This window comes from Monodelphis domestica, chromosome 3 (assembly GCF_027887165.1).
Source record: "Monodelphis domestica isolate mMonDom1 chromosome 3, mMonDom1.pri, whole genome shotgun sequence".
Lineage (NCBI taxonomy): Eukaryota > Metazoa > Chordata > Mammalia > Didelphimorphia > Didelphidae > Monodelphis > Monodelphis domestica.
In genome coordinates this window covers 494621872-494637037 of record NC_077229.1, presented here as the reverse complement: position 1 = coordinate 494637037, position 15166 = coordinate 494621872, and the positions used below count along the sequence as shown (strand labels likewise).

Here is a 15166-nt window from a genome sequence, read left to right as displayed (position 1 = left end):
AGGAGAAAGGAGAAATAAAGGGAAGGAGAGAGAAAGAGAGGAGAGGGAGGGAGAGAAAGAGAGGAGACAAAGAAGAGAGACAAAGAGGGAAGGAGAAAGGAGAGAGAGAACAGTGAGAAAGAGGGATGGGGAGAGGAAGAGAGAGAAGTAGAAAAAAAGCAGGAGAGGGAAGGAGACAGAGAGAAAGGGAATCAGGGAGAGAGAGAGAAGGAGGGAGGAGAAGAGGGCATGAGAGAGGGAAGGAGGGAGAGCAGAAAGTGGGATGGAAGGAGAAAGGGAAAGGGGAGAGACACAGCAAGGAAGGAGAAAGAGAGAAACATTTATTAAGCACTTGCAATGTGGGGATACAAATAAAAGCAAACGACAATTGTTTCCGTCAAGGAGTTTACATTCTAATAGAGTGAAACAGTACATAAAGTGGTACTAGGGGGGGGAAAAAAAAACTTCTGCTGTTTCTTTGATCTACATGATACTTCTCCAAGCTCAAGCTCCAGGATCGAACTCCACTCTAGCCCTCTCCATAGGAAGCCCTGAGAACTCCCAAGGCTGTTCTCTACCTCACTTCCTGCATCTCACATGTGCCAATGGTGGCTCAAGCTTGACTTAGGACTGCCCAGAGGTCTGTCCTTTTTTTGCACATGTCTGTTGAAGGCCATTTTCTCAAATAATTAAATCTTGAGTTTGATGCAGCCCTTCCTAATCTTGTTACACTGAGTAGGGTAGAGAATGTGGGTTTCCAAGACCTGATTCTGTTATTCCAAGTATCTCCATTGTTACTGATCAGGAAATAGCTAAATCAGATCTTCTAAAGAATGGTCTGAATAGGGTGGAATAGTTTTGAAATTCACACACCTTACTAACTGAAATTTCTATGGCACCCACGATAGTTCATACCTATGCTCCAAAATAAAAATAATTGATCCATGGGGGTCTAAAAGATATAGTTTTTTTTCCAATAATCCTCCTATTATTTATTACAATAAAGAACTCATTATCTTTTCTTCTCAAACCTTCTCTGATGTTTAACTTTACTATTTCTTTCATATTGGTGCTTTATATACTTTCAGGTGACACAGCCTTGTAATCATGTTCAGCTTTTCCCCCTTTCATATCCAACTGGTTGCCAAGTCTTGTAGATTCTCCCTCTGAAATATCTCTGACATCTCTTTCCTTTCTACTTCCACAATCACCACCCTAATCTAGCCCTCATCATCTCTCCTCTGTCTCTCTTTTAAAAAAAATAAATTTTTATCAATACCTTCCATTTCTTATATCATAATTATCCTAAGTATTTCTCTCTCTTCTCCATCTAAAAATAAATCCCATAGAAAAAAATTGCTTTTTTTAAAGAAGAGAAAAATCAGCACAACTGATTGGTAGACTTCCTACTGTGAAGGGGTAGGGTTGAGTGGTCTTCTCATATCTTCACTTGAGACTTGCTTGATCTTTATAATTTTGTTGTATTCACTTTTGATTTTTTGGTGTGGTGTTATTCATTTGCCATACATTTACATTGTAGTTATCGTGCATTATTCTCATCTTGGATCTGCTGATTTCACTCAGCATCAGTTCATATAAATCTTTCCATTCTTCTCTGTATTGAGTCACACACATCATTTCTTCAGACAAAGTCTATATACTATAATTTGTTTAGCCATTCTCCAATGGATGGGCACCTACTTTGCCTCCAATTCTTTGCTGTCAAAAAAAAAGTACTACTCATAAATGGGGACTTTCTTCTTATCAATAGCTTCCTTGGGATAGAAGTCTATTAAATGGAGTCTTTGAGAAATGGTACTCGAGTGCCTTTGAAAATCTTTTTCAAGAAGCACAATGATGATGATCATAGCTGATATTTATAATATATATTATATATATTAAGCTTGCAATACCCTTTACTTTTGAGCCTCACAATAAATCTGTCTAGTCAACAAGCATTTATTAAGCTTCTACTACATGCCAGGAACTGTGTTAAGCACATTTTACTGGTATATAGAGTAGGTTGAGAGGTCATGACTTGTCCAGAGTCATACAGGTAATAAGTATCAAAGGCACAATTTTAATTCAAATCTTCTAGACTCCAAGTCCTTCACTGTATCCCCTGTACCATATAACTGTTTTACATAGACTAGACAAGACAGAAGAAGGTGGGGGAAGAGGGATAGAATCTAAACTACAGAAAAAGAAATCTAGAAGGACACGATTGTCCTAGATAGACAAACGAAGATTGAGAGAGTAGAAAGAAACATGGGGGAAAAAAAGAAGTGCATCAGGTGAGGAATGGGAAAGCCAATTAATGCAGTTGGTTTCTCATACAAGTCTTTGACTATCAATACCTTTTGAAGCATTTTCTTTCTGTCTAAAATTTTTCTCTAGAATGCATTTTTTAAAAAAGAACAAATGCTTAGGGATGATGTTGCTTCTTGAGGCAGCTGCCAAACATAGAATTATGGCTTCTACCTGGCTATTTTCTTGCCTTGAAAGAGTGCATAGGTTTGCCTGTATTGGCAAGAAGAACAAGAGACTTTTTAGTTTTTCAGGAAATCTTCAGAGAATTAAATGGGTGTCCCTCCTTGTTCACAAGAAAAATTATATGGGTTCTTTTTCCTTCTGTTTGGAACCTTCTTCCTTCTGTTTGCTTGGGCAAGCAGGCAAGCCAGCATGATTTTTGATCATGAGTGGAAGTTTGTCATTTGATCACAGAATGTCTGTCTTACCCCAAGTTCAGAAACATGATGAGTTTGGCTTGTGAACTTGTAAATATTGTACTGGTTTCAAGTTCTATTCTCCTGTTACTATCATCTTATAGGCTATTCTAGTGAAAGAGATTAGAAAGCCATCTGGTAAATTCCTAACTATGAATACATGAAGATCAAATGGAGATTCATTGGATTCATTTGTATTTCATTCCAGCTGCCTCATCTCTTCCTTTCCTTTTCCCACTCTAGCTGCTGATTGTTGACGTTCCTTGAAATTGTTTTCATTGCTATTTCAAGGTCCTAGAACTCTCAAGAAAGTACTTGGAAATTATAACTAAACTTTAAATATTGGGCTTTTCCCCCATAGGATAATATGAAAAGAGAGTATACCAAAGGACACACAACCCATCACGGACCTGATGCTTTATTTTGATAACAAATAAGATTATAGGAGAGCACAATTCTAATTATAGGACTTCTGAGCTCACATTTCTTTAGAAACAAGTGATTTCATGCTTTCTTGTCATTGTGCTTTTTTCTAACCACTTTCAAAGATGAAATTTTTAGTCCCTTTAATCAAGTAGGTTTATTTAGATCAGGAGTTCTCAAACCTTTTTTTGTGTCACTGACTCCCTGAGCAACATGGTGAAGATTATGGACCCCTTCTCGTGATCGTGTTTATAAGCCCCCGAAATAGATAAAATTACAGAGGAAACAAAGATGTCATTTTTTCCCATTCAAATTATGAATCTTTTCAGATCTATACATCAAGCACAGACTAAGAAACTCTGGCTTGGAGGTTACCCTCAGCCGTTTCTTACTCTCTGTGACTTGTTCATTTCCATGTCTGCTTAATCCCTGAATTAAGTAGATAGGCGCCTCTATGTTTTTATGTCTTTTTTCATTTACATGTGTGATTTTTAGGATAATGAGGTCATTTGGTTCTTATCTAGTACAAAAATGAGCATTTCACAAAGGATGAATATATATAAGAGCTAGTTACAATGTCTAAGTACTTCCTTGACAGTTCTAGAGTTGCTCCTATTTTTGATTTGGCTATTCCACCACTTACTGTAAGATTTTCTTTTTGATCAGAACGAGCCAAGTTCAGCAGAGCTTTCGCTTATTTTCTGCCATAGTTTGACTTCCTAGTTTGTATTCTTTGCTGCATTTTTATTAAAGATATTTTTCAAAAGCAGTCGTGGTCATTCACAGAGGACACGGAGCACTATATGACAACTTCCAAACGCCCCCTCCTTCCTGCACTGCTATGAAGCCAAGGCACTGTAAAAGCCAGTGAAGAGTCCTTTTGTTTCTAAACAGGGAAAAGTTTAAAGTGTGGGTGGACATGTTCATATTCAACATGTGTTGTTTAATAACTTTTCAAGAGCCTGCCCTGATGATGAAGAAACAAAATGAAAACTGTGGGATTCTTGACCTGAAGGAGTATCTCTAGTATAAAAGAAAGGAGTTGTGGGCTCTCTTTTTAATAGAGATTATCTCAGGGCCATCATTCAAATCCAGATTGCCCAAAAGATTATTAACACAACTGAGTTCTGATTTTGGATTTTGGAGATGAAGAGGGATGGGAGGTCGGTCCTAATAGGCCCCTAAGTTTGGAAGAATCAGGTCTATACTGACAATAACTGCGTAGCGTGTTGGATAGAGCACTGGACGTGGAAGACCTGAGTTTGAATATGAGCTCCGTTACTTGTTGATTGTGTGACTCTGAGCAAATCATTTAACCTCTGTTTGCCTCAATTCTTCATCTGTAAAGTGGGGATAATAATAGCACCTACCTTCCAGGGTTGCTGTGAGGATCAAATGAAATAATATTTTTTTAATTTAAAATTTTTATTTAATTAATTAATTTAGAACATTTTATGTTTCATGTTCTTTCCCTCAGCCCCACCCCCTGATATTTGCACTAGGATGATCATTTATAGTCTACATCCCCAATCATATCCCCATCAACCCATGTGATCAAGCAGTTCTTTTTCTTCTGCATGTCTACTCCCACAGTTCTTTCTCTGGATGTGGATAGTGCTCTTTCTCATAGATCCCTTGTTCTGGATCACTGCATTGACACAATGGAGAAGTCCTTCACCTTCGATTGTACCACAGTGTATCTGTCTCTGTGTACAATGTTCTCCTGGTTCTGCTCCTTTCGCTCTGCATCACTTCCTGGAGGTTATTCCAGTCTCCATGGAATTCCTCCACTTTATTATTCCTTTGAGCACAATAGTATTCCATCACCAACATATACCACAATTTGTTCAGCCATTCCCCAATTGAAGGGCATCCCCTCATTTTCCAATTTTTGGCCACCACAAAGAGCGCAGCTATGAATATTCTTATACAAGTCTTTTTCCTTATTATTTCTTTGGGGTACAAACCCAGCAGTGCTATGGCTGGATCAAAGGACAGACAGTCTTTTATTGCCCTTTGGGCATAGTTCCAAATTGCCCTCCAGAATGGTTGGATCAGTTCACAACTCCACCAGCAATGAATTAATGTCCCTACTTTGCCACATCCCCTCCAGCAGTCATTACTTTCCTTTGCTGTTATGTTAGCCAATCTGCTAGGTGTGAGGTGATACCTCAGAATTGTTTTGATTTGCATCTCTCTGATTATGAGAGATTTAGAGCACTTTTTCATGTACTTATTAATAGTTTTGTGAAATCATATTTATAAAGAGCTTTGCAAACCTTAAATTAGGGTTATATAAATGTGTATAAACTCTTGCTATTACTACTGTTGACATTGTCATTCTCATCCTCATTATCACCTATGCTGGCAGACCAGCAGAAATACAAATTAAATCTAAAAAGTACCCATCCCTGTCCCCCCACCAAGGTAGAGGCATCTGTGTTCATATCAATCTATCTGATATGCAGTCTCCTCCTGGAATCTTAAGAGAAATCCCCTTAAAACTAGGAGAGAAAGAAATCCCAACTTTCCATTTCTGCCCAGCTTATGTATTTGTTTATTTTTTTAAACTGCCTTCCATCTTAGAATCAGTACCTTGGTTCCAAGACAGAAGAACAGTCAGAGCTAAGCAATGGGGGTTAAGTGACTTGCCCAGGATCACACAGTTAGAAAGTATCTGAGACCACATTTGAACCCAAGATCTCCCATCTCTGGGCCTGAATCTCTATCCACTGTGCCACCTAGCTGCCTCCTCTGCCCAACTGATGACCCATCCTATAAATGACATCTTCCCTTTCCCTTTCTAAATAAAAGCAAAATGTTCTGAGGACTAATAATATAGCTTAAAAAGAAATAAAATAAAATTCTGCATTTTTATGGACCTTGTCTATGATAGTCTAGTAATGGCTGTGATGTGTTTCCACCAGTGTAGGGGATAGAAAGCAGTCAGTTGAGGAGAAGTAGTTTTAGTCTCCCATAACTGGTCCCACCCTAGGTATGGAACGCTTTTGCTCCCAGCTCCTCCTTTAGGGCTCTGCTTTCTCTTTAATCAGTATTCTCAGTCCTGTTCTTTGGGGAATGCTCTTCCTAGTAAATCTGCTCCATACACTAGAACAGTGGGAAAGGGAAAATTGTCTGAAGTTCAACCTTGTATGCCAGATACAACTTCCACCAAAGCACTGGCCTCATTCTACATCCCAGAGAGTCCAGTTTCATTTGATCTTCTCTGTGTTTGAGAAGCTATAAAAATAGATCATCAGTAACATTTCTTTTTTCTTTCTAGTTTTGAGCTCCAGCTAGGGAAAATCCTAGAGATTAGAAAGTCAGTAGGTATCTGTTCATCTCTCTCTCTCTCTCTTTCCCTATGATTTCCCTCTCAATTGCTTTTGAACAAATGAAACACATACATACCAACAAAGCGAGTGTTAACCACAGTTTTATCTTTATGCCAGCTTTTATAGACTAGGTGACCAGAAGTGTAAAATAAACTTTAAAGAAATAGAAGCAAATTTAGGAACAAATTGATGCTGTCCTGTGGTGGAAGAGGAGAGAAGGGAATGGAACCGCCATCTTGGATCTACCCTTATGGCGAATCTACTAAAACAATCAGCCTAGAAACTCCCCCTTCATCCCCCACCAAAAACCATTGCTGACTCAATCAGTGCAGCTCTGCTCCCCCTTCCATGACAGGCTCTCCATACCCTGTTCGGGGGCTGTTGTGAGGACCTCGGCTCCTCCCCTTCCATGTGGCACAGATGTATGTGGTTCTGGTACAAAAGACTGTAGTAGAGCAGGAAGTCTGACCCTCTTTCTCATGTGGCCTCTCCTCTTCTTCCCACGTCCTTAGGAGTGGGAGAAGCCAGGCTCTCATGGGGTTTAGTAATAAGCTCTAGACATCATTTAAGACAATATTTCGACTGTCTAGTTGCCAACAGTACGTAGTCAAAAATTCACATGATTCACTTGGCATCTCGAGCACCTTCAGCTTTCTGTGCTGGGGCCATTGGGGTATCTCCATTTTCCTGCAGAATTGCTCCCTTCCTTACCAGCATCAGCAGCCCCCTTTCACGTCCTGGCAGTGCCATTTGGGAGTTGGTTCTGGCTTTGGAGAGGCAAGATTAGAAGAGAATCATCTAAGGGGCAGCTGAGTGGCTCGGTGGATCAAGAGCCAGACCGGGAAGCAGAAGGTTCTGGGTTCAGGTGTGGCTTCATACATTTCCTAGCTCTGGGATCCGGGGCAAGCCACTCAACCCCGTTGCCTAGCCCTTACCGCCCAATCCATAGATTGGTTCCAAGATGGAAAGTAAGGGTTTAAGAAGAAAGAACTTACTATTTCCAATTATATACTATATACAAAACTGAGGATTCTAAAGGGGGTAGATAAAGATATACTTATAGAAACACAAGATACTCAAATTCACCAAACATGAACGAGATCCTAATTGAGTCTCAATCAGTGAGATTGAACAAATCATAAAGACCTACCAAAGGCAAAAGCCCTGGTCCAGGCAAATTTGCAGATAAATTGCATCTCCTATCTAAAGAACAGTTAAAACCAATGCTACATGAATTCCTCTCAATGATTGAGGAAAAAGCCTGCTACTTAATTCTTTTGATGAGAACAATATTCCTAAACTAGAGAGATCAAGTTGGGAAACAGAACGATACAATATCACTAATAATAAAGTCCTAGCAAAAAGACTATAGCAACATAAAAATATTCACTGTGACAAAGTTGGGTTTATACCTGGAATGCTAGTTTGGTTCAAAATTCAGGAAACTATGACATCATATTAAAAGTTTAAAACAACTAAAACCAAATGATTATATCAATATGCAGGAAAAAATTTCAACTAATTACAATAGTAATAATAATAATAACTAACATATAGCACTTAAGGTTTGTGGAATGCTTTACAAATGTTATATTATAATACATGTATAACCTAGTGGAATTGTTTGTCAGCTCCAGGAGCAGGGAGGGAAGAGGGAAGAGAGAGAATGAGAATCCTATAACTATGGAAAAATATTTTTAAAAAATAAATGAAATTATATTATATATTGTATAACCCAGTGGAATTGCTTGTCAACTCTGGGGGAGGGGGAGGAGAGAATGTGAATCATGTAACCACTGAAAAATATTTAAAAATAAATAAAAGTATATTATATATTGTATAACTCAGTGGAATTGTTGTCAACTCCGGGAGGGGGGAAGGATGAAGGGAGGGAGGAAACATGAATCATGGAATCATGGAAAAAATTGTAAAAATAAAATATTTAATAGGAAAAAAGAAAAATTAAATATTTTTAAAAGAATTTTTAAAAAATCAAACAAATGTTATCCTAGTTTATCCTCACAACAATCCTAGGATATTTCTATTATATTGCTATTATTATCCCTGTTTTACAGATGAGGAAACAGAGGCAGACAGGATTAAGTGACTTGCCTAGTAAAATACAACTATTAAGTGTCAGAGGTTGGATTTATACTTCCTTACTTAGTTGTACCACTTTGGAAAGGTGGATCTCAGGATGAGGGTCAGAGGGGGAAGAACCTAGAGAGATAATTAATTATTTTAGATGTGGCAAGTTTGAGATGCCTATAGGAAATCCAGATATAGAATTGTTCTTATTCTCAACTGTTTGCATCTTCTGCAACATATTCAATGTACTCATATAATAGATGATACGGTTATTATAAGAATAACAATAATAACTAACATTTTAAATCCTTACTATGTGCCAGCACTGTAAATGCTTTATAATTATTATTACATGCAATCTTCACCATCGCTTTGGGAAGTTGGTATTACTCTCATTTCACAGTTTAGGATACTGAGGCAGACAGAGATTAAGTGACTTGCTCAGGGTCACTAGTAAATATCTGAAGGCAGATCTGAACTCAGGTCTTCCTAACTCCAGACCCAGCACTGTACACCTTCTTCCCTCTGACTCCCTCAGTGCAGACATCTCCCAAAGCCATCCCCTGATCTTCCCTGTCCCTCTCTTGTCTCTGAACCCTTTCCCAGGCTGCCAGCCATACTAAGAACAGACTTCTTTCATGTTACCTGCTGAAACTTTTTTCTTTCTTCAGGGGGCAGCAGACAGGCCAGCCCCTCCATGGAGCCTCCTCCAGTCCTCCTAGCTCAAATGATTCTCCCTCCTCAAATTCCTTATGTGACCTTGTTCCAAATCTCCCTTTTGTACTTAATACAGGTGTCGGAGTATTCAAGTACATGCATCCTTTTCCTGTTAGGTTATAAGTTCCTTAAAGAAACTGTCTTGTTCATTTGTCTCTTCAGTAGCCAATAGAGTCTTGAACATGATGGCCATCTAATAACAGATATATATGTTATGGATCGAATTAAAGGTAGAGGCAATGCTCTATAGTAGAATGTGTGTGTGTGTGTGAAGGGGAAGGAAAGAGGAGAAAGTCTTCCCAGAATGCCAATCTGCCTCTATTTTCTGAAGACCTTAGATCTTTTCTAGCCTCATCGAAACCATTTCTGGCATTCTTCTCCCGTGCCCAAAATGGAAAAGTTACCTGATTTATGTCTCATCTCCTCTTTTAGATGCCAAAGGCAGGTAGCGTAAGGAGAACAAAACCTTAAGAAGCAGAACCTCGTGCCTTGTATGTGAGAAAACAGACAATAAGCAGTGAAAGAAGTGAGATAACTGTCTTTCAAAACAGATATATCTAACCTTGGAAAACTTATGTGTAAATTTATTACTGAACTAAAATAAAGGAAAAAAAATGAAAAAAAACCAGCTATATCTGTCCATTTAGCAGTACTAACTTTGGCAAAAATTCTTGCAGTGATCTTTTGAAATACTGAGGAGTAATCATAGCTAGGTGTGACAGTTAATAGGGAGCTAGACCTGGAGTTGGGACACCCTGGGCTCAAATCTGGGTTCAGACACTTCCTAGTTTTATGGCCCTGTGTAAGTCACTTAACTCTGTTTGCCTAACCCATGCCTTTCTGTCCTTACTGGGACAGAAAGTAAGGTGGAAGGAAGGAAGGAAGGAAGGAAGGAAGGAAGGAAGGAAGGAAGGAAGGAAGGAAGGAAGGAAGGAAGGAAGGAAGGAAGGAAGGAAGGAAGGAAGGAAGGAAGGAAGGAAGGAAGGAAGGAAGGAAGGAAGGAAGGAAAGAGAGAGAGAGAGAGAAAGAAAGAAAGAAAGAAAGAAAGAAAGAAAGAAAGAAAGAAAGAAAGAAAGAAAGAAAGAAAGAAAGAAAGAAAGAAAGAAAGAAAGAAAGAAAGAAAGAAAGAAAGAAAGAAAGAAAGAAAGAAAGAAAGAAAGAAAGATTAGTAATCTGTCTCAGGTTAAGTTATCTTGGTTTATTTTTTTCTTTTAATTATGTTTCATATAGTTTCCTGAAGAAATTAATGGAAAGCAGAGATAGTGAGGTCTGGGTTCAAGTGCCACCTCTTTATACTTATTGGTCGTGTAACTCTGGGTTCTAGATGACCCACTTTAAGGCTTGAATTACAGAAAAGGTCACAAACTGCACTGGTAGAGGAAATTCTCATTTGAGAATTTCATAATAAAATCACAGGGTCAGTCCTTCTCTCTTATCCTCTATTCTTTTCTTTTTTAAAACCCTTACCCTCTGTCTCGTTATCAATTCTAAGACAGAAGAGCAGTCAGGGCTAGACAATTAAGTGACTTGCACAGATTCACATAGTTGGGAAGTGTCTGGGGTCATACTTGAACCCAGGTCCTGCCAATTCCAGACCTTGTTCTGAATCTGCTAAGCTACCTAAGTACTCCCTTATCCCCTATTCTTAACTGGATTTTAAATTTCAGAAACTCTTTTGATCTTGAGATGGGGAACTAAAAAAATTATTATATGCTGTGTACCCTGAGCTTGCTAAATTATTATTTTTCCACTGAAAGTCTGAGTTAACATATTCCCCTTCTTTCTCTAAAGGATGTAGAAATTCGAAACAAAGACCTTGAAGGACAACTCTCTGATCTAGAGCAGCGCCTGGAGAAAAGTCAGAATGAGCAAGAAGCTTTTCGCAATAATTTGAAGACACTTTTAGAAATTCTTGATGGGAAAATATTCGAACTAACAGAATTACGAGATAACCTGGCCAAGCTCCTAGAGTGCAGCTAAAGGACCTGGGATTTCAGTGCTGATCCTTTGAAAGATGCGCTGTCTCTTCTTCATAGGACTACCTTGGGCTCTGCATCAAAGTTGCACAAAATTAGGATATCACTCCTCCACGAGGAGGACCTACTTGCAAATTGGAATAGGATATTTCAGTGTAAAATTTAGAATTCAGCTTGTAGCTAGTTAAAAACAAAATGAAAAACTTGAACTACAAATTACCTCCTTGTACATTATTGGCCATAGTTAACTAGAAAGCTATTAATAGTCATTTGATGCAATCCTTTTCTGATATTAGCCAGTGGGAGAATTAGCCGTGTCTGGGTCACATCCCCTGCCCTTTTTTTTTTTGGTTGTTCTTTTAGACACAGTTGTAGATTATCTGCTTTTTAAATTTATTTATTTAAAATATCTAACTGCTGTGTTTTGTGCAAAAAAAAGCCCCCAAAACTTAGTGATGAAAGCCCTGTGTTTTTTTTTTGTTTGTTTGTTTTTGTTGTTGTTGTTGTAATCTTAATGATTTCTCAGGATACTTTGCACTGTTGCAAGGCAGTGTCTTTACCAATTAATTCTTGCCAGGAGTGAGAGCGAAATGCATCTTTAATTGAAACACAGATAATATAACTGCTTGTATAGAATTCTTCCCTTTTTTTATACTGGAAGAGATTTCACTCTTGTTCACTCTGGTGTTCTATGATACTGTCCAGTGTATGGTTTACTTTTCCATATTGATTCCATGTATTTAGGATAAGATACTGTCTCCCATTTTATTACACATTTTAAAGCCAACAAATGAAGGCAGCTGAGTCCCTCAGAAAAAATTTCTTTTTAAATTTCTGATAAATTTGACATACTGTACTGAAATATAACACCCGGCCATCGATGGTCTGGTCTAGCAATGTTAAGGATATTTACAAAATATGCAGTTACATTAAGATGTTTTATTTATATATTTTGCAAGAAATATTTTCTGAATGATCAATGCATTTCAATTTTAAGTGTAATAGTGGCGAATGGGGAACTAATAACTCTGTTTATTATAGCTCATTTTAAGGATGTATAGCTGTTTTAAAGGGGATACATTTATGTTGAACTTGCCCGACCAAGAGAACTGTTTCTCGCTGCTGTGATAATAGCAAATTGAGATAGAGACAGGTTTACTCTGTCTGGGTCTTCACACCACATCTGTATCCAAACCACACTAGGCAATATTTTGAACTGTTAACTAGGTGTTTCAACACAGGAATCGAGTTCACAAGGCTCTGCCCAGTGAACAGGTTTTAAAGTTGTTTTGATGTAATTTTAAAAAGATTTTTGGCAAACCTGCATTTCTTTATATGATATATTTATTTTAAGAAAATCTTTGAAAGGTAAGCCAAGTGTCATTTTGTCTGCTTACTGAGTAGGAATTGCATCAAACTCCATCCTCGCTGTAAAATACCTATAACGTTGGAGAGGATCTTTTTTTAAAATGGATGAATGAGTGTCTGACTCTCAAGATTTGTCTCAAGAGGCACTGATTTTTCATGTGCATCCTGCAGCAATTGAAACATTACACAAAGTTAAGAGAGTGAATAAATTTGTACCACAGACCGCATTTTCCACTTCATGGACAGATAACTCCATACTAGAACATGTGGGTCTGTTTATATGTATGTGTGTATGTTTCTGATGCATACACGTTACTTTATACTAGAAAGAGTATAAACACCCAAAGGGTTTATTTATACGATTATACTTTAACGGTAAGTTATCGGGTGTCTCCTGAAAACTTCCCATCAGACCCTCAGTCATCCTGTATTATATGTGCTCAAACATCCTGTAAGTCGCCTTCATCTATTTTAGGCTATTTTCTCACCTCTTATTCTGGGGAGAACAATATAGCTAAATTGCTCAGAGCTGAGAGATTTCTATGGTAAGTCACATAGTTAGTTTTATTGGATGGCTGGAATTGAGAAGTAGAAGATGTCATGGTACCCGCGAGTCCCCAAGGGACAAAGAGCCCTGAGATTATTCATTTAAATGGAGGTTTCGACTTGGGGATGAGGGAATTTAGTCATAATGAAATAAAATTATGTAAGTTGATGGCATGGCAAGTGAATTATCATTTTAATGATGTAATAATTAAAATATTTTTACAATTTGACATAAGTGTCATTTAAATGTGGGAAAATAATAGTTCACTAAAATGTCTCCACTTGAATTGTAAAATTAATATGTGAGACATGTGTCATTCAATATATACATATAAGCATATGTATATACACAGAAAATTATTTTTAATATTTTCCTACTGAAATGAAATTTGAAATTGGAAATTTTTTGAGATTTTTTTCCTTGTCCCATAGAGGATAGTTTTTGGTTTTTTAGAGATTATCTACCTATTGAAGGCTGCACCTTTTAAATTCCCAGATTGTCCCAAGACATGTACATTATAGGGGATAAGGTGGATATAAGTGCACATATAAATAAAATCTTATTGTTATGAATATTTTCAATGTTCATGTAAAGCAGGTGAGTGTCTGGAAATTGTCATCTGCGGGTCCTAATTAGCTTGTGTGCCTCTTGTAGGCCCTCCATTTCTGTATCATGATGAAAATGAACATTTACATATTTGAGAAACTAATTTTTCCCAGAGAAAAGTACTACATAGTGTACCTATATTTAGATCCAACTGTGGAGACACAGTCATATACATATTTGCCAGAAGATAACCACAGAGTGGGGATATGGAACGACACGGGGTAGGGGTGGGGGTGGGATAGGGGCCAGAGCAATCACATCATGTATAACTTGTTATATGAGAATCATAGAGTCTTGTTAAAAATTTTTTGGAAAAAAAAACAAGAAAAACAAAAATACAATTTTTATTTTGAAATACACTTGCTGTTCTCTGGAGAATGTACTTTTTCTCTTTATTTTTCTTTTCTCAAATCTTTTACAGGTATTTAAAAAGTGTCTAAGTGATGGCAGCATTTACTTAAATCTTACAGGTGCTACTGGATTTTGCATTAGTGTGTTATGTTGTGAAATCCTGACTTTGACATAAAAGGTTTTATAAGTATTTCCCTGCGTGGAAAATTAGTTTTTGACCTGTCCCCCCCTCCCGCTCTCTTGCTCTCTCTCTCTCTCTCACTCGCTCTCTCTCTCTCTCTCTCTCTCTCTCTCTCTCTCTCTCTCTCTCTCTCTCTTCTCTCTCTCTCTCTCTCTCTCTCTCTCTCTCTCTCTCTCTCTCTCTCTCTCTCGCTCTCTTTCTCTCTCTCTCTCGCTCTCTCGCTCTCTTCCCCCCCCCACCTTGGAAGTTGCATTTCTCTTGGCCCATTAGAAGAATTCTAGGACCCTCTTATCCTTACTGCCTTGCTATTGTTTAACTTGCCAAAAGGAGATAAAAATGATCTTGGATTTAGAGAACTTTAGAGCTCAAAGTGGCCTTAGATACTATTAATCTAAATGATAAAGATGTTTACAGGTAGACCTAAGGGGATAGGTCCCCTGACAAAACTAAGCCACATATTTAAACTCATTTCTTTATCCAGGAAAAAATAAAATCTATTCTTCACCATTTGTGCTATATTGCCTTAATGAAATACTGAATGTGAGACCTAGAAGGCACCTTAGACACCATTTTACCCACTTTCTCTATTTACCGATGAGAAAAATAGAGCTCAAAGAGACCAGTTGACTGACTCTACACCAAGATCATATAGTCAGTGGCAGATTCTGGGAGTATGATTAGGCTTTCTCACTCCTGTTCTGTGGATCTTAAAGTGCCCAGTTTGGACAGAATGAGCCACCTTTGGATTGGACTCAGTCAAATTTAATGCAATATCAGAAGTTAGATGTGTCTCTTTTTTTAAATCTTAGCTTTAATTATACATTAAAAAATAGCTTCAATGATTTCTATGTATTCGTAAATATTTTTCC

The 15166-nt window shown here is 37.8% G+C and overlaps 1 protein-coding gene across 10 annotated transcripts in view; it reads left to right on the top strand.

Moving 5' to 3' along the window:
• Nucleotides 1–14804, top strand: part of HOMER1 (homer scaffold protein 1) — a 169126-nt gene extending 154322 nt beyond the window's left edge. For all 10 annotated transcript variants that reach the window (XM_007486428.3, XM_007486427.3, XM_007486424.3 and 7 more), the window contains one exon: nt 11060–14804. In XM_007486428.3, coding sequence (XP_007486490.1) covers nt 11060–11248 — 189 coding nt within the window. In that variant the 3' untranslated portion in view covers nt 11249–14804. The remainder of the gene's footprint in view (nt 1–11059) is intronic.
• The last annotated feature ends 362 nt before the right edge of the window (nt 14805–15166 follow it).